General features: G+C 56.6%; 1 protein-coding gene across 2 annotated transcripts in view; it reads right to left on the bottom strand.

Moving 5' to 3' along the window:
• The window catches only part of SLC9A5 (solute carrier family 9 member A5), a 50,077-nt gene extending 40,934 nt beyond the window's left edge, over nucleotides 1-9,143 (bottom strand). For both annotated transcript variants that reach the window (XM_039503840.1, XM_039503841.1), the window contains exon 1: nucleotides 8,972-9,143. In XM_039503840.1, the coding sequence (XP_039359774.1) occupies nucleotides 8,972-9,125 (154 nt within the window). In that variant the 5' untranslated portion in view covers nucleotides 9,126-9,143. The remainder of the gene's footprint in view (nucleotides 1-8,971) is intronic.
• Nucleotides 9,144-16,964: the final 7,821 nt, after the last annotated feature.

Here is a 16,964-nt window from a genome sequence, read left to right as displayed (position 1 = left end):
GGCGAGGGAGACTCCATTACCTCCTGCCACGCCAGGCATTTTCCCAGTCCTGGGCACAGTTCTGATTTGTCTGCACATTCCCATGCGCTCGGGGCCTGACGCAGGTGCAAGGAGCTGGCTAGCGCACACCTGTGCCTCAGTTTACCAATGTGTAATGTGCCTACAGCCAACTAGCCATGGTGCTGAGAGAGAACCGAGGTGTAAAAAATCTCACATGAAGTGCTAGCGTATTGGTAGTGGGTTGTAGAATGCCGTGTGCCATGCAGTGTCACACGGCTACACGTTGCACACCCGTTCACGGATATTTTTATCCCCATCATGCTCGCTCACACAAAAAGTTGAGACTTGCCTCACACATTCCACTCTAGCTTCTTCTTTACTATCTGGTGAGCCCCAGCCATGTGCTCGGCCTCCTAAAAACACGTAATGGTGACAGTGAAGATCTAACTCATCCATAGATCTCCGGGCACTTCACAAAGGAGGTCAGGCTGATTATCTTCATTTTACAGATGGGGGAAACTGAGGCACAGACAGGTGAAGCTATTTGCCCACGGTCACCCACAGGCCAGTGTAGGGTGACCAGATGTCCCGATTTTATAGGAACAGTCTCAAAATTCAGGGCTTTGTTTTATAAAGACACCTATTACTCCGCACCCTTTGTCCCGATTTTCATACTTGCTATCTGGTCACCCTAGGCTAGTGGCAGAACCGGGAACAGAACTGAGGTCTCCTGAGGCCCAGAACCATGCTCTAGAGAGGCCACACTCCTCCCCCCCTTTCATCCAGCTTTATCAACTGATTAAAGACACATCACCACCACCCACATTTCGCAAGGCGGCATGCCATGCATGCCGCCGAGCCTGCCTACCTGCTGCCCTCCTCACCACCCCACTGCACCCAAAATGTAGCCTTCTCTGAGGTGCCACCTGCTACGTAGAGTAAAAGCTACTCCGGGGCCTTCCTTCGGTCTTCCATGCAATTACCGACCCGGCCGAGCCTCATTTAGCTTGTTCAGCCCAACCCTACAGGGCCTCTCTCTTCCTCCCGCAGTTCCTCTGTCCCTCTTCCGGGTCACGCCCCGTCCTCCCAGAAGCGCAATCGCTCACCTATGGGGAGATGTTTGTTCCCCGCATCCTTCGAAGTCACTCTCCCCTGAGCTGTTGTTTCTTGTTGCAGGGTGTTAGGAACAGCGGCGCTTGCTCACGGTGAGGATGCTGGGCAAGGCGGCACAGCAGCTAAAGCCGCCCGGCACCGTCGGGATGGCTAAAGAAGGGCAGGGGAGCAGGGGCACAGTCGGAGCCGCTCTCGCCAGCTGCAGGCTGCTGATTTTTTGGAGGCGCCCGGCGGGTGTGGGGCTGAGGAGGGCTGTGATGGAGGAGACCTGGGTGCCATGGACTAGCCTGGGGAGGGTGTAGCCTGACTGGGGGTGGGGGGCATGAAAGAACGAGCAAAGACGCTTGTGGGAGAGGTGAACAAGTGGGTGTCCGGGGCTAGTATTACTGGACAGGTCCCAGGCCACCTGACAAGAGACAAAGGGGAGAAGTAGGGAGGAGCAGAGGTGGGCAGGGCCCACAAGGGGAGGATGAAAAGCTTGACCTTGAATCAGAGGTGGATTAAGGTCTCCTGGGGCCCCCGGTGCCAGAACTGTGGCCCTACCCCACCCCTTCTGCCTGCGGCTGGCCCCGTCCCACCCCCTCCCCTGTGTCCCCGCCCCACCCCCATCCCACCCCTTCTGCCTGCGGCCTGGCCCCCCGCCCCGTCCACCCCTTCCCCGTGTCCCGCCCCGTCCACCCCTTCTACCTGCGGCCCGTTCCACACCTTCCCCCGTGTCCCCGCCCCCGTCCCACCCCTTCTGCCTGCGGCCGGCCCCGTTCCACCCCTTCCCTCATGTCCCCGCCCCGTTCCACCCCTTCCCCGTGTCCCGCCCCTGTCCCACCCCTTCTGCCTGCGGCCCAGCCCGTTCCACCTTCCCCGTGTCCCGCCCCGCCCGTTCCACCCCTTCCCCGTGTCCCCGCCCCGTTCCACCCTTTCCCCCATGGCCCCACTCCTGTTCCATCCTTTCCCCTGTGGCCCCGCCCCATTCTGCCCCTTCCCCATGGCCCCACCCCTGTTTCACTCCTAGCTCTGTGGCCCCGCCCCCATTCTGCTCACAGCCCCGCCCAGTTCCGCTCCTTCCCTGCAGCCCCACCATCCACTTGCTCCTTTCCACCACCCCCACCACCCCGCCACTGCTGCAGCCCCAAGACCAGAGAAACTCTATGCCCCCACCAGAGCCCCAGGGGCCCCGGCGGGGAGCCAGAGCTCTTCCAGCCCCAAGGGGCCCCAGCAGGCAGAGATTTTTCTGGGGGGCCCAAATTGGCCAGGCCCCTGGGCACAGGCCCCGTGAGCCCATGCGGTAATCCGCCACTGCCCTGATGAGGCCTGGGGGCAGTGCCACAGTCTGGTCAGCGGGCTGGCGGGAGGAACCGAGGGGGGCGTCAGGAAGGCTGCAGGGGAGGAGCGGCAGAGGAGCGGTGCGTTCTGGACACATTCGAGAGGCACTGGCTCATTCTCTCTAGCTGAGAATAGCTCAGAGCAGCCAGGAACCGAGAGCAAAGGCCACCCACTCACCCGGGAGGAGCAGTTCCCACGGAGCTGCGCGGGGGCTGCAGCAGCAACGTGACAGGCGGTGAGGGCGCCGGTTATTTGGGGATCGCGCTGGCTGGAACAGACCAAACCCACCACCGGCCTTGTCTTGCTTTTTTACCCCTTTCTCCCCCACACCCACTTCTCCTGCCCCTGCTACGGCCCCTGTCTCCACGACTGCTGTTCTCTCTCTCCTGCACACAGGGTTCCCTGCCTTTGCTCCATTTCCTTCTCAGCTCTCTCTCCATCTCGGCTCCTTCCCTTCCATCCCTGAGCCCCTCCTCTGCCTTCTCCCCTCCTGCATTTCCCTGGGCCAGGGTCAGCCCCGGGAGGTCCTGGCACAAGCCCGGCACTGGCTTGGCTCCGCGCCCCAGAGCAAACGTGCAAGCCAAGTTCACGAGAGGAGCACATGGCATTACTCACCTCCGGCATGGACAAAGCACCAGCCACAGCCCAGCAGCAGGCACAGAGCACTCAGGGAGGGGACAGCCAGGCTCTCCCCAACTTCTAGAGCCCAGGGGCTTTGCAGTCACACAAGTCAGGCCCAAAGAGTGCCATGGGCCAGGGCTGGAGTGGGTTGTCTCTGGACAGGGGGAGTTTAGTCGCAGGGCAGACACAAGCTCATCTAGAGAGGCCCGGGCAAGGCCACAGCAGAGTTGGAAAAGGCCAGGCAAAAAGCTACCAGCATAAAGTGGAAGAACGTGACAGCTCCCTGCAGCCCAGGGCATCCACCCCTCTCTGCCTGGGGCTCTGCTCTGGGCTCCTGGGAGATACATTTCTGCATCTGGCTCCCCAGAGAGCAGCTCTGGCCAGGAGACAGCCCTTCCTCCTGTGACTGCCACAGCTGTCGTGGGCTCTCCCTGGCACAGCAGCTTCCGCTAATGCAGACTGGGGTGCCCACCTCCTGAGTGCGGCTGGCTGCGCTGCCAGGGAGCTTCTGGGTGCTGGCTACTACTGACAAAGCCCTAACATGTGTATGCTGCTCGCAGGGCCGGTGCTCGCCTTCCCACAGAGTAGCCTGCAGGAATCACACAGGCTGTGGTGGCAGACCATGTCCTCTTTGTCGCTCTCCTCAGTGGGGGAGGAACTGGGTACCAGCTCCTCAAGCACGTGAACGGTTGTTGCCGTAACACAGGGGTCGGCAAACTACAGCCCAGGGGCCACATCCCTTGAGCTCCTGCGGGGGAGTGGGGTCCGGGGCTTGCCCCGCTCTGGCACTCCAGCCACGGGCTTGCCCTGCTCCACATGTGCTGTGGCTCCACGCAGCTCCCGGAAGCAGTGGCATGTCCCCACTCCGGCTCCTATGCACAGGGTCAGCCAAGGGGCTCCGCAGCTCCGCATGGCCAATGGGAGCTGCAGGGGCGGCACCTGCAGACGGGGCAGGGTGCCGAGCCACCTGGCTGTGCCTCCGCAAAGAAGCCAGAGGAAGGACATGCCTCTGCTTCTGGGAGTTGCTTGAGGTAAGTGCCACCTGGAGCCTGCACCCCTAACCCACTCCCACACCCCAACCCCCTGCCCTGATCCCCCTCCTGCTCTCCAAACCCCTTGGTCCCATCCCAGAGCACCCTCCTGCACCCCCAACCCCTCATCCCCAGCCCCACCCCAGAGCCTGTACCCCCAGCCAGAGCCCTCACCCCGTCCCCGCACTCCTGCCCCAGCCCGGAGCCCCTTCCCGCACCCTGAACTCCTCATTTCTGCCCCCCACCCCCGAACCTGCACCTCCAGCCGGAGCCCTCAGCCCCTCCCACACCCCAACCCCCAATTTCATGAGCACTCTTGGCCCGCCATTGAATTTCCATACCCCAATGTGGCCCTCAGGTCAAAAAGTTTGCCCACCCCTGCTGTGTGCCATGTGGCTGGATACTCACTCCACAAGTGCCACAAAACCACCCGCAACCTGTACAAACCAATGCAGAAATGCAAACTCCTTTGTAGTCATGGTGCAGCGATCGGGGGGAGGGCGGAGAGCTCTAATTTTACACATAAAAAGCAGGAATTTGAGAAATTAAGGTTCCCACAGCAACTGTAACTTGGCCACCCGTGAATTAACTTCAGCGCCTAAGCACCATAGATAGCACCCAAAATACCGTGCAGCAAGGCTGATTTGCAGTTGCTATGAGAGCTCAGAGGCAAACACTGCTCTGATACACTGGTGGTTAAAAAAGGAGAACGTTGCTGACATGAAACCACAGAAAAACCTCTGAAAAACTCCTATACCCAGGAAATAAGGAGTGCCAGCCTGGTCAGCGCCGTGCCCAAATGCCCGTGTGTGACTGGCTGGCCTTGCACAGAAAGCTGCCCTTCGGAGATGAAGGACAGGACAATCAGGAGAATGTTTATTCATTGTGAAAAACCCTTTGATTTTGTGCAACCTTGCTACAGAAATCATTCCGATCCGCCACCGCGGACAGGCACGACAATTAGAGTGCACAAATGCATCGCTCCCAGAAAACTTCGGACAAGGAGCTCCTGCCACTTAAAAGCCTCCAAATGGAGCCCTGGCTTCAGCCTGAGCTCTGGCACCTCCAACAAAGTGTTGGAACAGGATGAAAATTCTGGACACAAGGCTGACTGGACAAGGATGACCCTTCTCACAGATTTCGGTCCATTCTTTTCCCTGTACAATTTGAAGCATCCCTTGAGAATAGCAATGAGAAGAGGTCCCTGAATGGGCCTCAGAAATTTCCCAAGTGGTCACCAGCGAGGAGCTCGCTTATGGACCGAGAAGTAAGAAGACAGGCAGGGTCCGTGGCTAGACGCTGGTGTACTGCCTTTCCGTGTATCCCGGTGCTTGTGAAACGGGCCTGCGGCTAGGGGAGCAGGGATCCGTGTGGGCTCTACCCACTGCAATAGCTAAGTGTTTGGGGAGAAGACCTCTCGCTGTCGGCAGCACTCCAGCCATCACACACCAGGCCAGAGGGGCCCTTTACAGCGTCTCGGGTCGGGTACTTCTGAGAACAGGACTCTCCCTCTCCACCAGCCATGGTGGGCGTTGAACCCTCGCGTAGCTAACTTGACATCATCAGCTGGGGGGACTCAGCAACCTTCTGTCAGCTCAGAATTCCTTCTCCCCCCACCAAGGGAAAAGCAGAAGAACTAGCTGGCTGTTTGCTCACACGTCTCACGCAGGGCCCTCCCTTAGGGGATTTAACCCCCAGACACATGCCTGACAAACACACGGCCAAGGGATCCAGTTCTCTCCCCGGTTAGCAGAGCTCCAATTCTGCGGGTACGCGAGAGCCAGCAGCCGGGTAAGAGTGTTCGTCGTGACTCTGGTGCAGCCCTGCAGCCACTCTCCTGAGCATCAGGAAGGCCTCCCTGCTAGCAGAGCTAAATGGGCCACAATTGTAACCACCCAGCCGACAAGAGCTGCTAGCACATGCAGGCAGCACCAACCCCCTCCAGAGGCAGCTGCCCCATCCAGAGACACTCGGGCTCCTTCTAGCTTCTCTCTCATTCCACCTCAGTCAGGCAGAAACAGGACTCAGACCAGGGACAGGGAAGACTCCGTGGAGCCTGGTGTCACAATTTCAGGGCAGCTGCACCTGTATTCCCCATCTGGGGTCCCTTGAGGGCAGCCACTTAAGGTTTCCAGCCCCCAGCTGCCCCCTCTCTTGGGCAGAGACCCACAGGGGTTTTAAGGCTGCACCGTTCCCTGCATTACACTGCGATATCCCCAGCAAGCCAGACTGCCCAAACAGATGCTTTGCTGTCTCTCGGAGGACTACAAGCAGCGTACTGCCAGCCCCTTCTCAGCAAACACATCTACTCCTCAGGTGAAAGCATTACAGAGAAACCATATACAAAGAATACAAGAACTGACAAGCATGCTAAAAGCTTACCAGAGGTCACCCTGCAGTCTTGTGGGGTCCTAGTAAGCCAGGGCATTCCGATCCTGCCCCAAGAATTGGGGCCCCCTTGGACAGAAGGTCCGGTCACTGGATCAGAAGCAGGTCCTGAGTCAGTTTAAACTCGGGTTATCGATCCAAAAGTCCTTTCTTTGTCCGTTGGCCTCTGGAGAATCCAGTGTGAACCAGTACGGGAGCCCGTCCAGGAAGGTGGTACCTTTCGGGTGGGTTACAACCTGGCTGTTTTGCCTTAATCACCAGACCCGGGGTTTAGTCCCTGGAGGAGCTGTGCGAGCCCTCCCCCATGGAGCAGAACACAATCACACAGAAACCATTCATTGGACCCCAGAGACACAGCAAGGGGTCGCCCAAGCTCTCACACCTGTATGGCGACTTCGCCTTCCATGAAGCAATAGCCTGATGAGCTTTTCCCTGGCTAAGTGCGTTTGAGCTCTGCTGGCCCAGGGCAGACCTGGGCTCCACCACTGCTGAAGAGAACAGAACCTACTGTCATTTCCCTGGTACCACAAAAACAAAACCACATCCTTACATACAATCTGGGAGAAACTGATCTAGCAGCCCCACTCTCACCCTCCAGATGTGCCCCAGACGATTGTTACCCTGCCCAAGGGCCTGTATCACCAACACCTCCCCCTCTCTTACCATTCCCAAGGAGTTGGGACCCCCACTCCTCCTCACCCAGTGCAGCAAGCGCTTCCCCTCAACCAATTCCTCTGTGCGAGCCTGGGTCACCTCTTGCCGGGATTATCATGACCTTCGTCTCTCAGGTCACTCTGCTTCTCGCCTCCCCCTCAGTCATTCTATGCAGAACGTGGCTGTAAGAATCCCCGTCCTCTCCCACTCTCCAGCCACATCACCACTACAGCCGCTGGAACGTTTCCAGTGGAACCTCTCTCCACCGGAAAACACCCAGGCAATGATCCATATGGATCAATGTTGTCTAATTTTTTTATAAGAACTTCTGAGAGGGTTTTAATTTGGTCATTTGAATATTTCTGATTCAAGACAAAAGGAAATTTCAGAATATCAGAACAGAAATTCTGAGCTTCAACCAGCTCTGGTCACCATCTTCTCGTGTCCCTCCATGACCTTCTTGTCTCATGGCTCTACAGAATTTCTCATGTCCCTCCATGACCTCATCCTCATGGCTCTACAGAATTTCTCTGCTGTGCCAAGGGCTCTAGTCCTCACCCAGGAGCAGGCATGTGGCGCTCTCCCTTCCACGCCAGCCAGAGTCCACCAGGGAAGAGTCTTCCTTCCACCAGGAAGAGCCTGCTTTATGGCGTGAGGCATCAAGGTTTATATCGCTCAGATATTTCTATCCTATCTCATGTCATTGTGGATGTTCTCATTAACCCTCTTTGAACCCCGCAATGTTCTCGGCCTCAATGACATCTTGTGGCAATGAGTTCCACAGCTGGGAACTGTGTACAAATTTAACAGCTTTAATTTGGTGCCTCTGAATTTCATTGGGTGATTTGTTCTAGGGTGAATAGGACCACCTGAGAGACCTCCTCTAGGTCAAAAAAAATGAGGAGTCCTTGTGGCACCTTAAAGATACAGACTAACACGGCTGCCACTGAAACTCCTCTAGGACAGTCATTCCTGACTCTGAGTACAGACCAGTCATAGGCCCTTTTATTCCTCTCTCCTCTGAACTCTAGTGCCCTAATCGATTTAATCTCCCTTCCCGCAGAAGTCTTTATATGCCACTAATCGCTAGAGTCCTGCAGATCTGTGGATACCTGCAGACCATGTATGTGGATCAGATGCGGATACAGATTTTGTACCCGCACGGGGTTCTACTAATCACATTTACTGCCCTTCTCCGGACGCTTCTCGTCTGCTGTACCCTCTCTGAGGCAAGGTGACCAGAACTGTTGGAGGTTATCGGTGGTGCCGGGGGAGCACCACCATGTGCTTGGCCCTGGCAGGAAGACACAGCCCTGGCCTGACCAGCTCGTAGTCGGAGCACAGGCTGTGCCAGAGGAGAGAGGGCAGGGCACTGCCTGTATCGTGGCATTATGAGCTAGGCAGGATTATTCTCCAGCTCCTCCTTTTCCAGTCCCTCACCCCACGGTACGGGAGAAAACAGTGGGGGGGCTCCCCCCTCCCCACAATGGGCTTGCAAGCGCCTGCCAGCTGCGGGTCCCCCCGGGCGGGAAACCCAGCTCCATCCCTTCGTGCATTGCCCTTTCGCACCTGCCCAGTGGCCGGGTGCCCCTTGGGTGCCTGCCGAGCTCCGCCGGCTGCGGGCGGCGAGAGGCACCGGGAGTGCGGGGTGGGGGCCCTCCGGCGAGGGTTACACTTCCCGGTGCCCCCCACCCCCGGACACCTGGGTCCTTGCTCGGCCAGGCGCGGAGCCCTGGCGCTCCGGGGGGGGGGTGGCGGGGCCCCGGGGAGGGGGCAGGGGGGTGGCCGGGACGAGGCCGCAGGAGAGACGCGGCCGGTTCCCGGGAGGGAGTCCGGGGACTCACCGATCTTGGCCAGACTGGCCACCAGGATCCAGCCCGCCACCAGGCAGGGCGCCTGCACCTCCCGCCACTGCCAGCGGAGCAGCGGCGAGCCCGGGGCCGCCCCCGGCGGGCTCTCGGGGGCAGAGGCCAGCGCGGGGCCCGTGGGGGGCTGCATCGCGCCCGCTCCGCTCCGCTCGCCGCGCTCCGCCGGGCTGCGGCTTCCCCCGGCCCCGGGAGAGCGCGGGAGGGAGCGTCACGTGCACGTGGGGCAGGCACGCCCCCGCCCCCCGCCCCCCACCCGCGCCGGAACCCCCTCTGCCCCAGCCCCACCGGGCCGCCACTGGGCCCAGCCTCTGCCCCAGCCCCACCGGGCCCCGAACCCCCACTGCCCCCGCCCCCACCGGGCCGCCAGCCCCCGAACCCTCCAGCCCCACACTCGCCCGGGACCCCAGCCCCACACCTGATCCTAAACCCCCTCTGCCCCAGCCCCCGAACCCCCCCAGCCCCCAGCCCCACACCCGCTCCTGAACCCCCTCTGCCCCAGCCCCACCCCCGCCCCTGAACCCCCTCTGCCCCCGCCTTACCGGGCCGCCAGCCCCGAACCCTCCAGCCCCACACTGCCCGGGACCCCCAGCCCCACACCTGATCCTGAACCCCTCTGCCCCCGCCCCGAACCCCCAGCCCCAGCCTCACACCTACTCCCAAACCCCCAGCCCCCGCCCTCACCGGGCCCCCGCCCCAAACTCCCCAGCTCCCCACCGCCCCGAACCCCAGACCCACACCTGCCCCTAAATCATCCCCAGCCCTACACCCGCCTGGGAACCACCACCCCGCTCCACACCCACCCGAACCCCAGACATCCCACCGCCCCTAAATCCCCCAGCCCCACATCTGCTCCCAAACCCCTCCGCCCCAGACACCCCACCTGCCCCTGAACCCCATCTCCATACCTGCCCCTGAACTCCCCTGGCCCAGCCCAGCCCAGCCCAAGCTCCAGACCTGCCTCTCAACCCGCTGGCCCCACACCTGCCCCTGAGCTTCCCCAGCCCCACCTCTGCCCCTGAACCCCAGACACCCCACCTGCCTCTAAACCCCCCTAGCTCCACACCTGCCCCTCAACCTCTCCAATTCCCAGACCCCCGCCAGCCCTGGACCCCCACCTGCCCCTTCAGCTCCACCCTGCCCCCTAAACCATTCCTGCCCCTGAATCCCCACCTGGTCCCCTGAATTCCCATCGCCTGACCTTTCCTACCCCCCACATCTGCTCCCTGTGAATCCCCACACCCGCCCCCAGACAAAGGGCTCTGCTGATGGCTGTCACTGGCCCCTTTCCCAGGCAGTGTGGCCAAGCCCTGCTATCCGGCCTTTCTCAGCATGTGACCTTCAGAACTATCCCAGTGCCTTAGGGTAGCAGAGCATGGTGGTACCACCACCCACCCTATCACTCCTCCTCACCCCCCTTTCGCCCTAAGCTCGCCATGTCTGTCCATCTTCTCCCCGGCTCAACCTTCTTCCTCTTGGGCTCTCAGGAACATAAGAACGGCCATACTGGGTCAGACCAAAGGTCCATCTAGCCCAATATCCTGTCTTCCAACAGTGGCCGATGAACAGAACAGATTATTATCAAGTGAGCCTTTCCCTGTTGCTCATTCCCAGCTTCAGGCAAACAGAGGCTAGGGACACCATCCCTACTCATCCCGGCTAATAGCCATTGATGGACCTAGCCTCCATGAACTTATCTAGCTTTTTTTGAACTCTGTTATAGTCTTGGCCTTCACAACATCCTCTGGCAAAGAGTTCCACAGGTTGACTGTGTGTGTGTGAAAAAATACTTTTGTTTGTTTTAAACTGGCTGCCTGTTAGTTTCATTTGGTGACCCCTAGTTCTTGTGTTATGAGAAGGAGTAAATAACACTTCCTTAATTACTTTCTCCGCACCAGTCATGATTTTACAGACCTCTATCATATCCCCCCTTAGTCGTCTCTTTTCCAAGCTGAAAAGTCCCAGTCTTATTAATCTCTCTTCATATAGAAGCTGTTCCATACCCCTCATCATTTTTGTTGCCTTTTTCTGAACCTTTTCCAATTCCAATGTATCTTTTTTGAGACAGGGCAACCACATCTGCACACAGTGTTCAAGAAGTGGGCGTACCATGGGTTTATATGGAGGCAATATAGAGTGACCAGATGTCCCGATATTATCAGGACAGTCCTGATTTTAAGACATTTGTCTTAAATGTCTCACATTGGTCGGGACGCCCTTTGTCCTGATATCGGAGACCGCTCACCATGAGTCACCGCCCAAGTCCCGGGGCTGGCGTGGCAGCGCTTTCTGGGACAGCTCCTGGCGGCGCACCCACCCATCGGCAGGAACCTGCAGTGTGGGCGGCCCCTAGGCACAGAGGCGGAGGGGGTCTCCGCGTGTTGCACCGGCTCCCTCCTGCCCAATCAGAGCTGCAGGGGCAGAGCTTGCAGGCGCCAGCAACAGGCAGAGCCCCCCCCCACCTGACCCTAGGAGCCAGAGGGACCTGCAGGATGCTTCCCGGGAGCCGCCCCAGGTAAGCACCACCGGGACTCCCCACCTCGCCCCCCAGCAGGTCCCTCTGGCTCTTAGGGTCAGGGCGGGGGGGCAGGTGGCTCTCTGTGCGCTGCCGGCACCTGCAAGCCCCGCTCCGCGGCTCCGGCAGCTGCCAATGGCGCTTTTCCCAGCCAACAGGAGCCATGGAGCTCGTGATTGTGGCAGGCACAGCACGTGAAGAGTCTGGAGACCCCTCTCGCCGCTCTGACCCTAGGAGCCAGAGACCTCCCAGCAGGGCTGGTGAGTGCGGCCAGGGAAAGGGGCAGGGTGTGATGGAGTGAGTGTCTGATGGTACGTCCAGACTACCCACCCTATCTGCAGGTAGCGATCTGTTTATTGGGGATCGATATATCAGGGATCGATATATCGTGTCTCATCTAGACGCGATATATCGATCCCCGAACATGCTCCCGTCGACTCTGGAACTCCACCGGAGCGAGCGGCGGTAGCGGAGTCGATGGGGGAGCCGCGGACGTCGATCCCGCGCCGTGAGGACCCGAGGTAAATCGATCCAAGATACTTCGACTTCAGCTACGCTATTCGCGTAACTGAAGTTGCGCATCTTAGATCAACACCCCCCCCAGTGTAGACCAGCCCAGTGTAGACCAGCCCAGTGTAGACCAGGTGTGTGTGGGCTGCTGAGCTGTGAGGGTGTGGAGGGTGCTGAGGGAGGTTTGTGTGTTTTGGGGTGCCAGGCAGTGGGGGCCTGTTGGGTGCTGAGCAGTGGGGGAGATCTTTGTGTGTCAGGGCACTGGGAAGGGGGGGTCTGTGTGGGGCATTGTGTAGTTGTGGTGGTGGGACTGTGGGGAAGGGCACATGGAGGGAGGGAGGAGAAATCTGTGCGCATTGGGACACTAGCGAGTGGGGGGTTCTGTACGTGGTGCTGGGCAGCTGTGGTGGGGCTGTGGGTGTGGGGAGTGCTGGGCGGGGGGGTTGTGCACAGCACTGTGCATTTGTGGTGGAAATGTGAGGGGATTGTGGGAGGGGTCTGGGCATACTGGATCCAGGGGGCACTGGGCAGGGGAGCTGTGTGGCGCAGCATGGGCCCACCCCCAGCAGAGTGTGTGCAGACTGGTCCACCTAGCTCATGGCAGAGCCAAGGAAAGGAGGCACCTGCCTCTGCACATGCTGATTCCACCCAGGGCAGGCCCAGGCTGAGCACTGCTAAGCTGCTGCCCAGGTCACTTACCCACATTGGCAAGCAGGGATTGCACCTGGCAGTGTACATCTGCCCGATGTACAATCGGGGCACCATTTGTCCTGATAGGTACAATTTAAAATTTAGTAGTGAAATAGAAAATTAGTGGATTGGGAATGTCCCGTGAAACCCAATTGGGATCTGTTATCTACCGGCAATTTTGGTTTTTCAGGTTGTTTTCAGGTGTAACACAGTTTACGGTAGGGATCTGTAGTTTACAGTTCTGAACCACAGTGCATACCGTAGGGCAAACTACAGTGGACACGTAATAACACGTAAGAAGCACAGAGACTGCACGGTTCTTTTCAGTGGCTAGCTAGGTAGCTAGCTAATGATCTTCAGCCGAAAACCCCACCCAAAATGGCAACAGCAAGGGAGGAACCAACTACCAAAATCCAACAAAGACAGTTCTGATACAGGACAGAATGGGAAGCCACTTACACCTGGATTTGAAAATCCTACAAGGGTGATTCAAAAGCCTTTTGTGAAGTATGCAAGAAGGAATTTAGCATTTGCCATGGCAGGATGTCTGACGTTAAGCATCCTGCTGATTCAAAAAATCATGAACAAAACGCCAAGACTCACAAGAGCAATACCCTAGTCTCACATTTTTTCAGCCGGCCAAATAAATCCTTCAGTAACAAGGTTATCGCTGTTGAGCTAACTCAAGTTTACCACACAGTCGTCCATCAACACTCCTATCGCTCGTGTGACTGTGAACTTAAACTGGCACCTACTTTGTATCCAGATTCAACGATTGCAAAGCATGTCAGCTGTGGCCGGACTAAAGCAGAGGTATTGATCAAAAATGTGCTGTCACCTCTCAACAGAATTTTGACCTCAGCAAGCCAGACGGTCCCTATTTCTCAGTTGCCACAGATGCATCTAACAAGGGCAATGTGAAAACTTTCCCCTTATCGCTGAGATACAGGAGACCTGAACATGGGATCCAAGATAAACTGTTAGACTTCTATGAGCAAAGCGAAGAGACCGCAGGGGCAATAAGCAACACATTACCTGGAAAACTTGCAACACACAAACCAGACCTAAACAAAGTGTCTTCCTACTGTGCTCATAATGCAAACGTGAATTATGGAAAGCGACAATCAGTGTACCAGAATTTAAAAAAACAAAACAAAAATATCTTGCCTGCAAACTGCCCGCCCATGTTGTGCACAATGCCATGAAACATGGTAGCAATACCCTACAAGTCGACATGGAAACTCTGGTGATTAAGACGTTCAATCATTTCAGCAGTTCTGCTAAGAGAGTAGCAGCATTGAAGGATATGTTTGACTTTGTGGATATAGAGTATGCCACTTTACTGCGCCACGTTCCGACGCGCTGGATGAGTCTTTTCCCAGCTGTAAACAGGCTTGTAAATGCGTCGCAGGCTGTTAAGTGCTACTTTGTTTCTTTGGGCAGTGAGAAGTGCCCAACATCTCTATGGATCTGGGGTAGGCAACCTATGGCACGTGTGCCGAAGGCGGCACGCGAGCTGATTTTCAGTGGCACTCACACTGCCTGGGTCCTGGCCACCGGTCCGGGGGGCTCTGCATTTTAATTTAATTTTAAATGAAGCTTCTTAAACATTTAAAAAACCTTATTTACTTTACATACAACAATAGTTTAGTTATATATTACAGACTTATAGAAAGAGACCTTCTAAAAACGTTAAAATGTATTACCGGCACGCGAAACCTTAAATTAGAGTGAATAAATGAAGACTCGGCACACCACTGCTGAAAGGTTACCAACCCCTGCTATGGATGCTGTTCTCAGACATGGAAAATGGTGAACAAGGTGAGGGGTTCATCTGTTTTTCCTCAAGAATGTCCTGAAAATCTTCAATGATACTGTGTTCTGTTTGGAAAATGAGAGTATGACAGCATGTGAAGTGTATGCCATAATAAATACTCTGAGAATTAAGATTCATTAATGGAAGAATGACAAATTCTTTGGCTCCAGAGTTGAAAATGCATTAATTGAGATGCTGCCTGTCACTGCTGCATGTCTCCAGAAAGACTTCATGACATTTTATGATGTGTTGATCCTATATTTGGAGAAATGGTTTGATTTTTCAACAACTGGCTACTAGTTCAATACCCTGTGCTTGAACATCAATGTTAATAGGACATTCGAATACAAGGATCTGTCTGCGGCTGTGACAGCTGTAAACCTCCAGAAAACAGTGGATCTTAATCAGCTCTATGATGAGCACTGTATCATCAGACATCAACTCTAAGTTGGAGCCTGGAAACTACTCAGTTGGGGAACTCTGTCTCAAGTGCTGAGAAACAAGGACGGTAGCACTGAATCCCTGAACATGACAAAGCTGGTGTCATACGTGCTCAGTATACCCGTAAGCAACGCGTACACAGGCCGTGTATTTTCAATCATGAAAGGTGCATGGACTGATGTCCAGAATCGAAGCAGCATAGACTTGGTGCGGAGTGAAACCCCTGTCAAAATGAATTTCCAGATGAGCTGCAAGGACTTCTACAGCTTTGTGATTGCCCAGAAGCAAGCCATGACTACAGCAAAGTCATTCAAGAATGAGACTTCTGGCTTGTCTGAGAGGTCTGCAAATTGGGAAGTTGATTTATTGACTGAATAAAAAACCCGGCCCTTTACCCCTGTTGTTTGTTCAGTGTACAAATAAATTTGTATGTTTAAATATGGATTATGAGTAAGTCTATAATTTAGTCAGGGAGGGGGGAGCGTGACACTCACTGATTCCAGACCGCTGTGACTTGGTTTGCTTCAGCTGTCAGTGGCTGAAGCTGGGTCTGAAGGCAGGACTGGGGGCCTCCCCTCTGGGACTGCGGCTGGAGCCAGGGCTAGAACTGCGACCCTTCGCTCCCCTGCCCTGCAACTGGGTCGGACTTTGCAACCAGGATCCTGCGCCCGTCCTGCGGCTTCGGCCGGGGGCTGGAGCCGGAGCCCTGTGCCCCTGGCCCCGGGGCTTCTGCTGGGGGCTGGGGCTGGAGCTGGAGCAGGAGCTGGAGCCAGAGTCCTGTGCCCCTGGCCCCGGGGCTTCTGCTGGGGGCTGGGGCTGGGGCTGGGGCTGGAGCTGGAGCCAGAGTCCTGTGCCCCTGGTCCCGGGGCTTCTGCTGGGGGCTGGGGCTGGAGCTGGAGCCAGAGTCCTGTGCCCCTGGCCCCGGGGCTTCTGCTGGGGGCTGGGGCTGGAGCAGGAGCTGGAGCCAGAGTCCTGTGCCCCTGGCCCCGGGGCTTCTGCTGGGGGCTGGGGCTGGAGCTGGAGCAGGAGCTGGAGCCAGAGTCCTGTGCCCCTGGCCCCGGGGCTTCTGCTGGGGGCTGGGGCTGGAGCTGGAGCCAGAGTTCTGTGCCCCTGGCCCTGGGGCTTCTGCTGGGGGCTGGAGCCGGGGCCATGAGTCCTTGAGTCTTTGCCCCATGGCATGTGGTGCGGGCTGCAGCAGGGGCCGTACACCCCGCTTGCAGCTTCCTAGGGCTGTGTGCCCCCCCTCATGGCTCCGGTCGGGGCTGTGCACCTGTGGCTCTTCCCCCCCCATCCCCGCTCGCCCAATGTGCCCTGATATTTCATTCTTGCGATCTGGTCACCCTAAGGCAATGTGATATTTTCTGTCCTATTTTCTATCCCTTTCTTAATGATGCCCAACATTCTGTTCTCTTTTTTGGCTGCCACTGCACACTGAGTGGATGTTTTCAGAGAACTATCCACAATGACGCCAAGATCTTTCTTGAGTGGTAATAGCTACTTCAGACCCCATCATTTTATACGTATGGTTGGGATTATGCTTTCCAATGTGCATTACTTTGCATTTATCAACATTGAATTTCATCTGCCATTTCCTTGCCCAGTCACCTAGTTTTGAGAGAGCCATTTGTAGCTCTTCGCAGTCTGCCTGGGTCTTAACTATCTTGAGTAGTTTTGTATCATCTGAAAAATTTGCCACCTCATGTTTACCCCTTTCTCCAGATCATTTATGAATATGTTGAACAGCACAGGTCCCAGTACAGACCCCCGGGGGACACCACTATTTACCTCTCTCCATTCTGAAAACTGACCATTTATTCCTACCCTTTGTTTCCTGTCTTTTAACCAGTTACCGATCCATGAGAGCACCTTCCCTTTTATCCCGTGGCAGCTTACTTTGCTTAAGAGCCTTTGGTGAGGGACTTTGTCAAGGGCTTTCTGAAAATTTAAGCACGCTATATCCACTGGATCCCCTTAGTCCACATACTTATTGACCCGCTCAA

This window comes from Mauremys reevesii, linkage group 16 (assembly GCF_016161935.1).
Source record: "Mauremys reevesii isolate NIE-2019 linkage group 16, ASM1616193v1, whole genome shotgun sequence".
NCBI lineage: Eukaryota > Metazoa > Chordata > Testudines > Geoemydidae > Mauremys > Mauremys reevesii.
The sequence above is the reverse complement of the archived record's forward strand: the minus strand, read 5'-3'. Positions and strand labels throughout refer to the sequence as shown.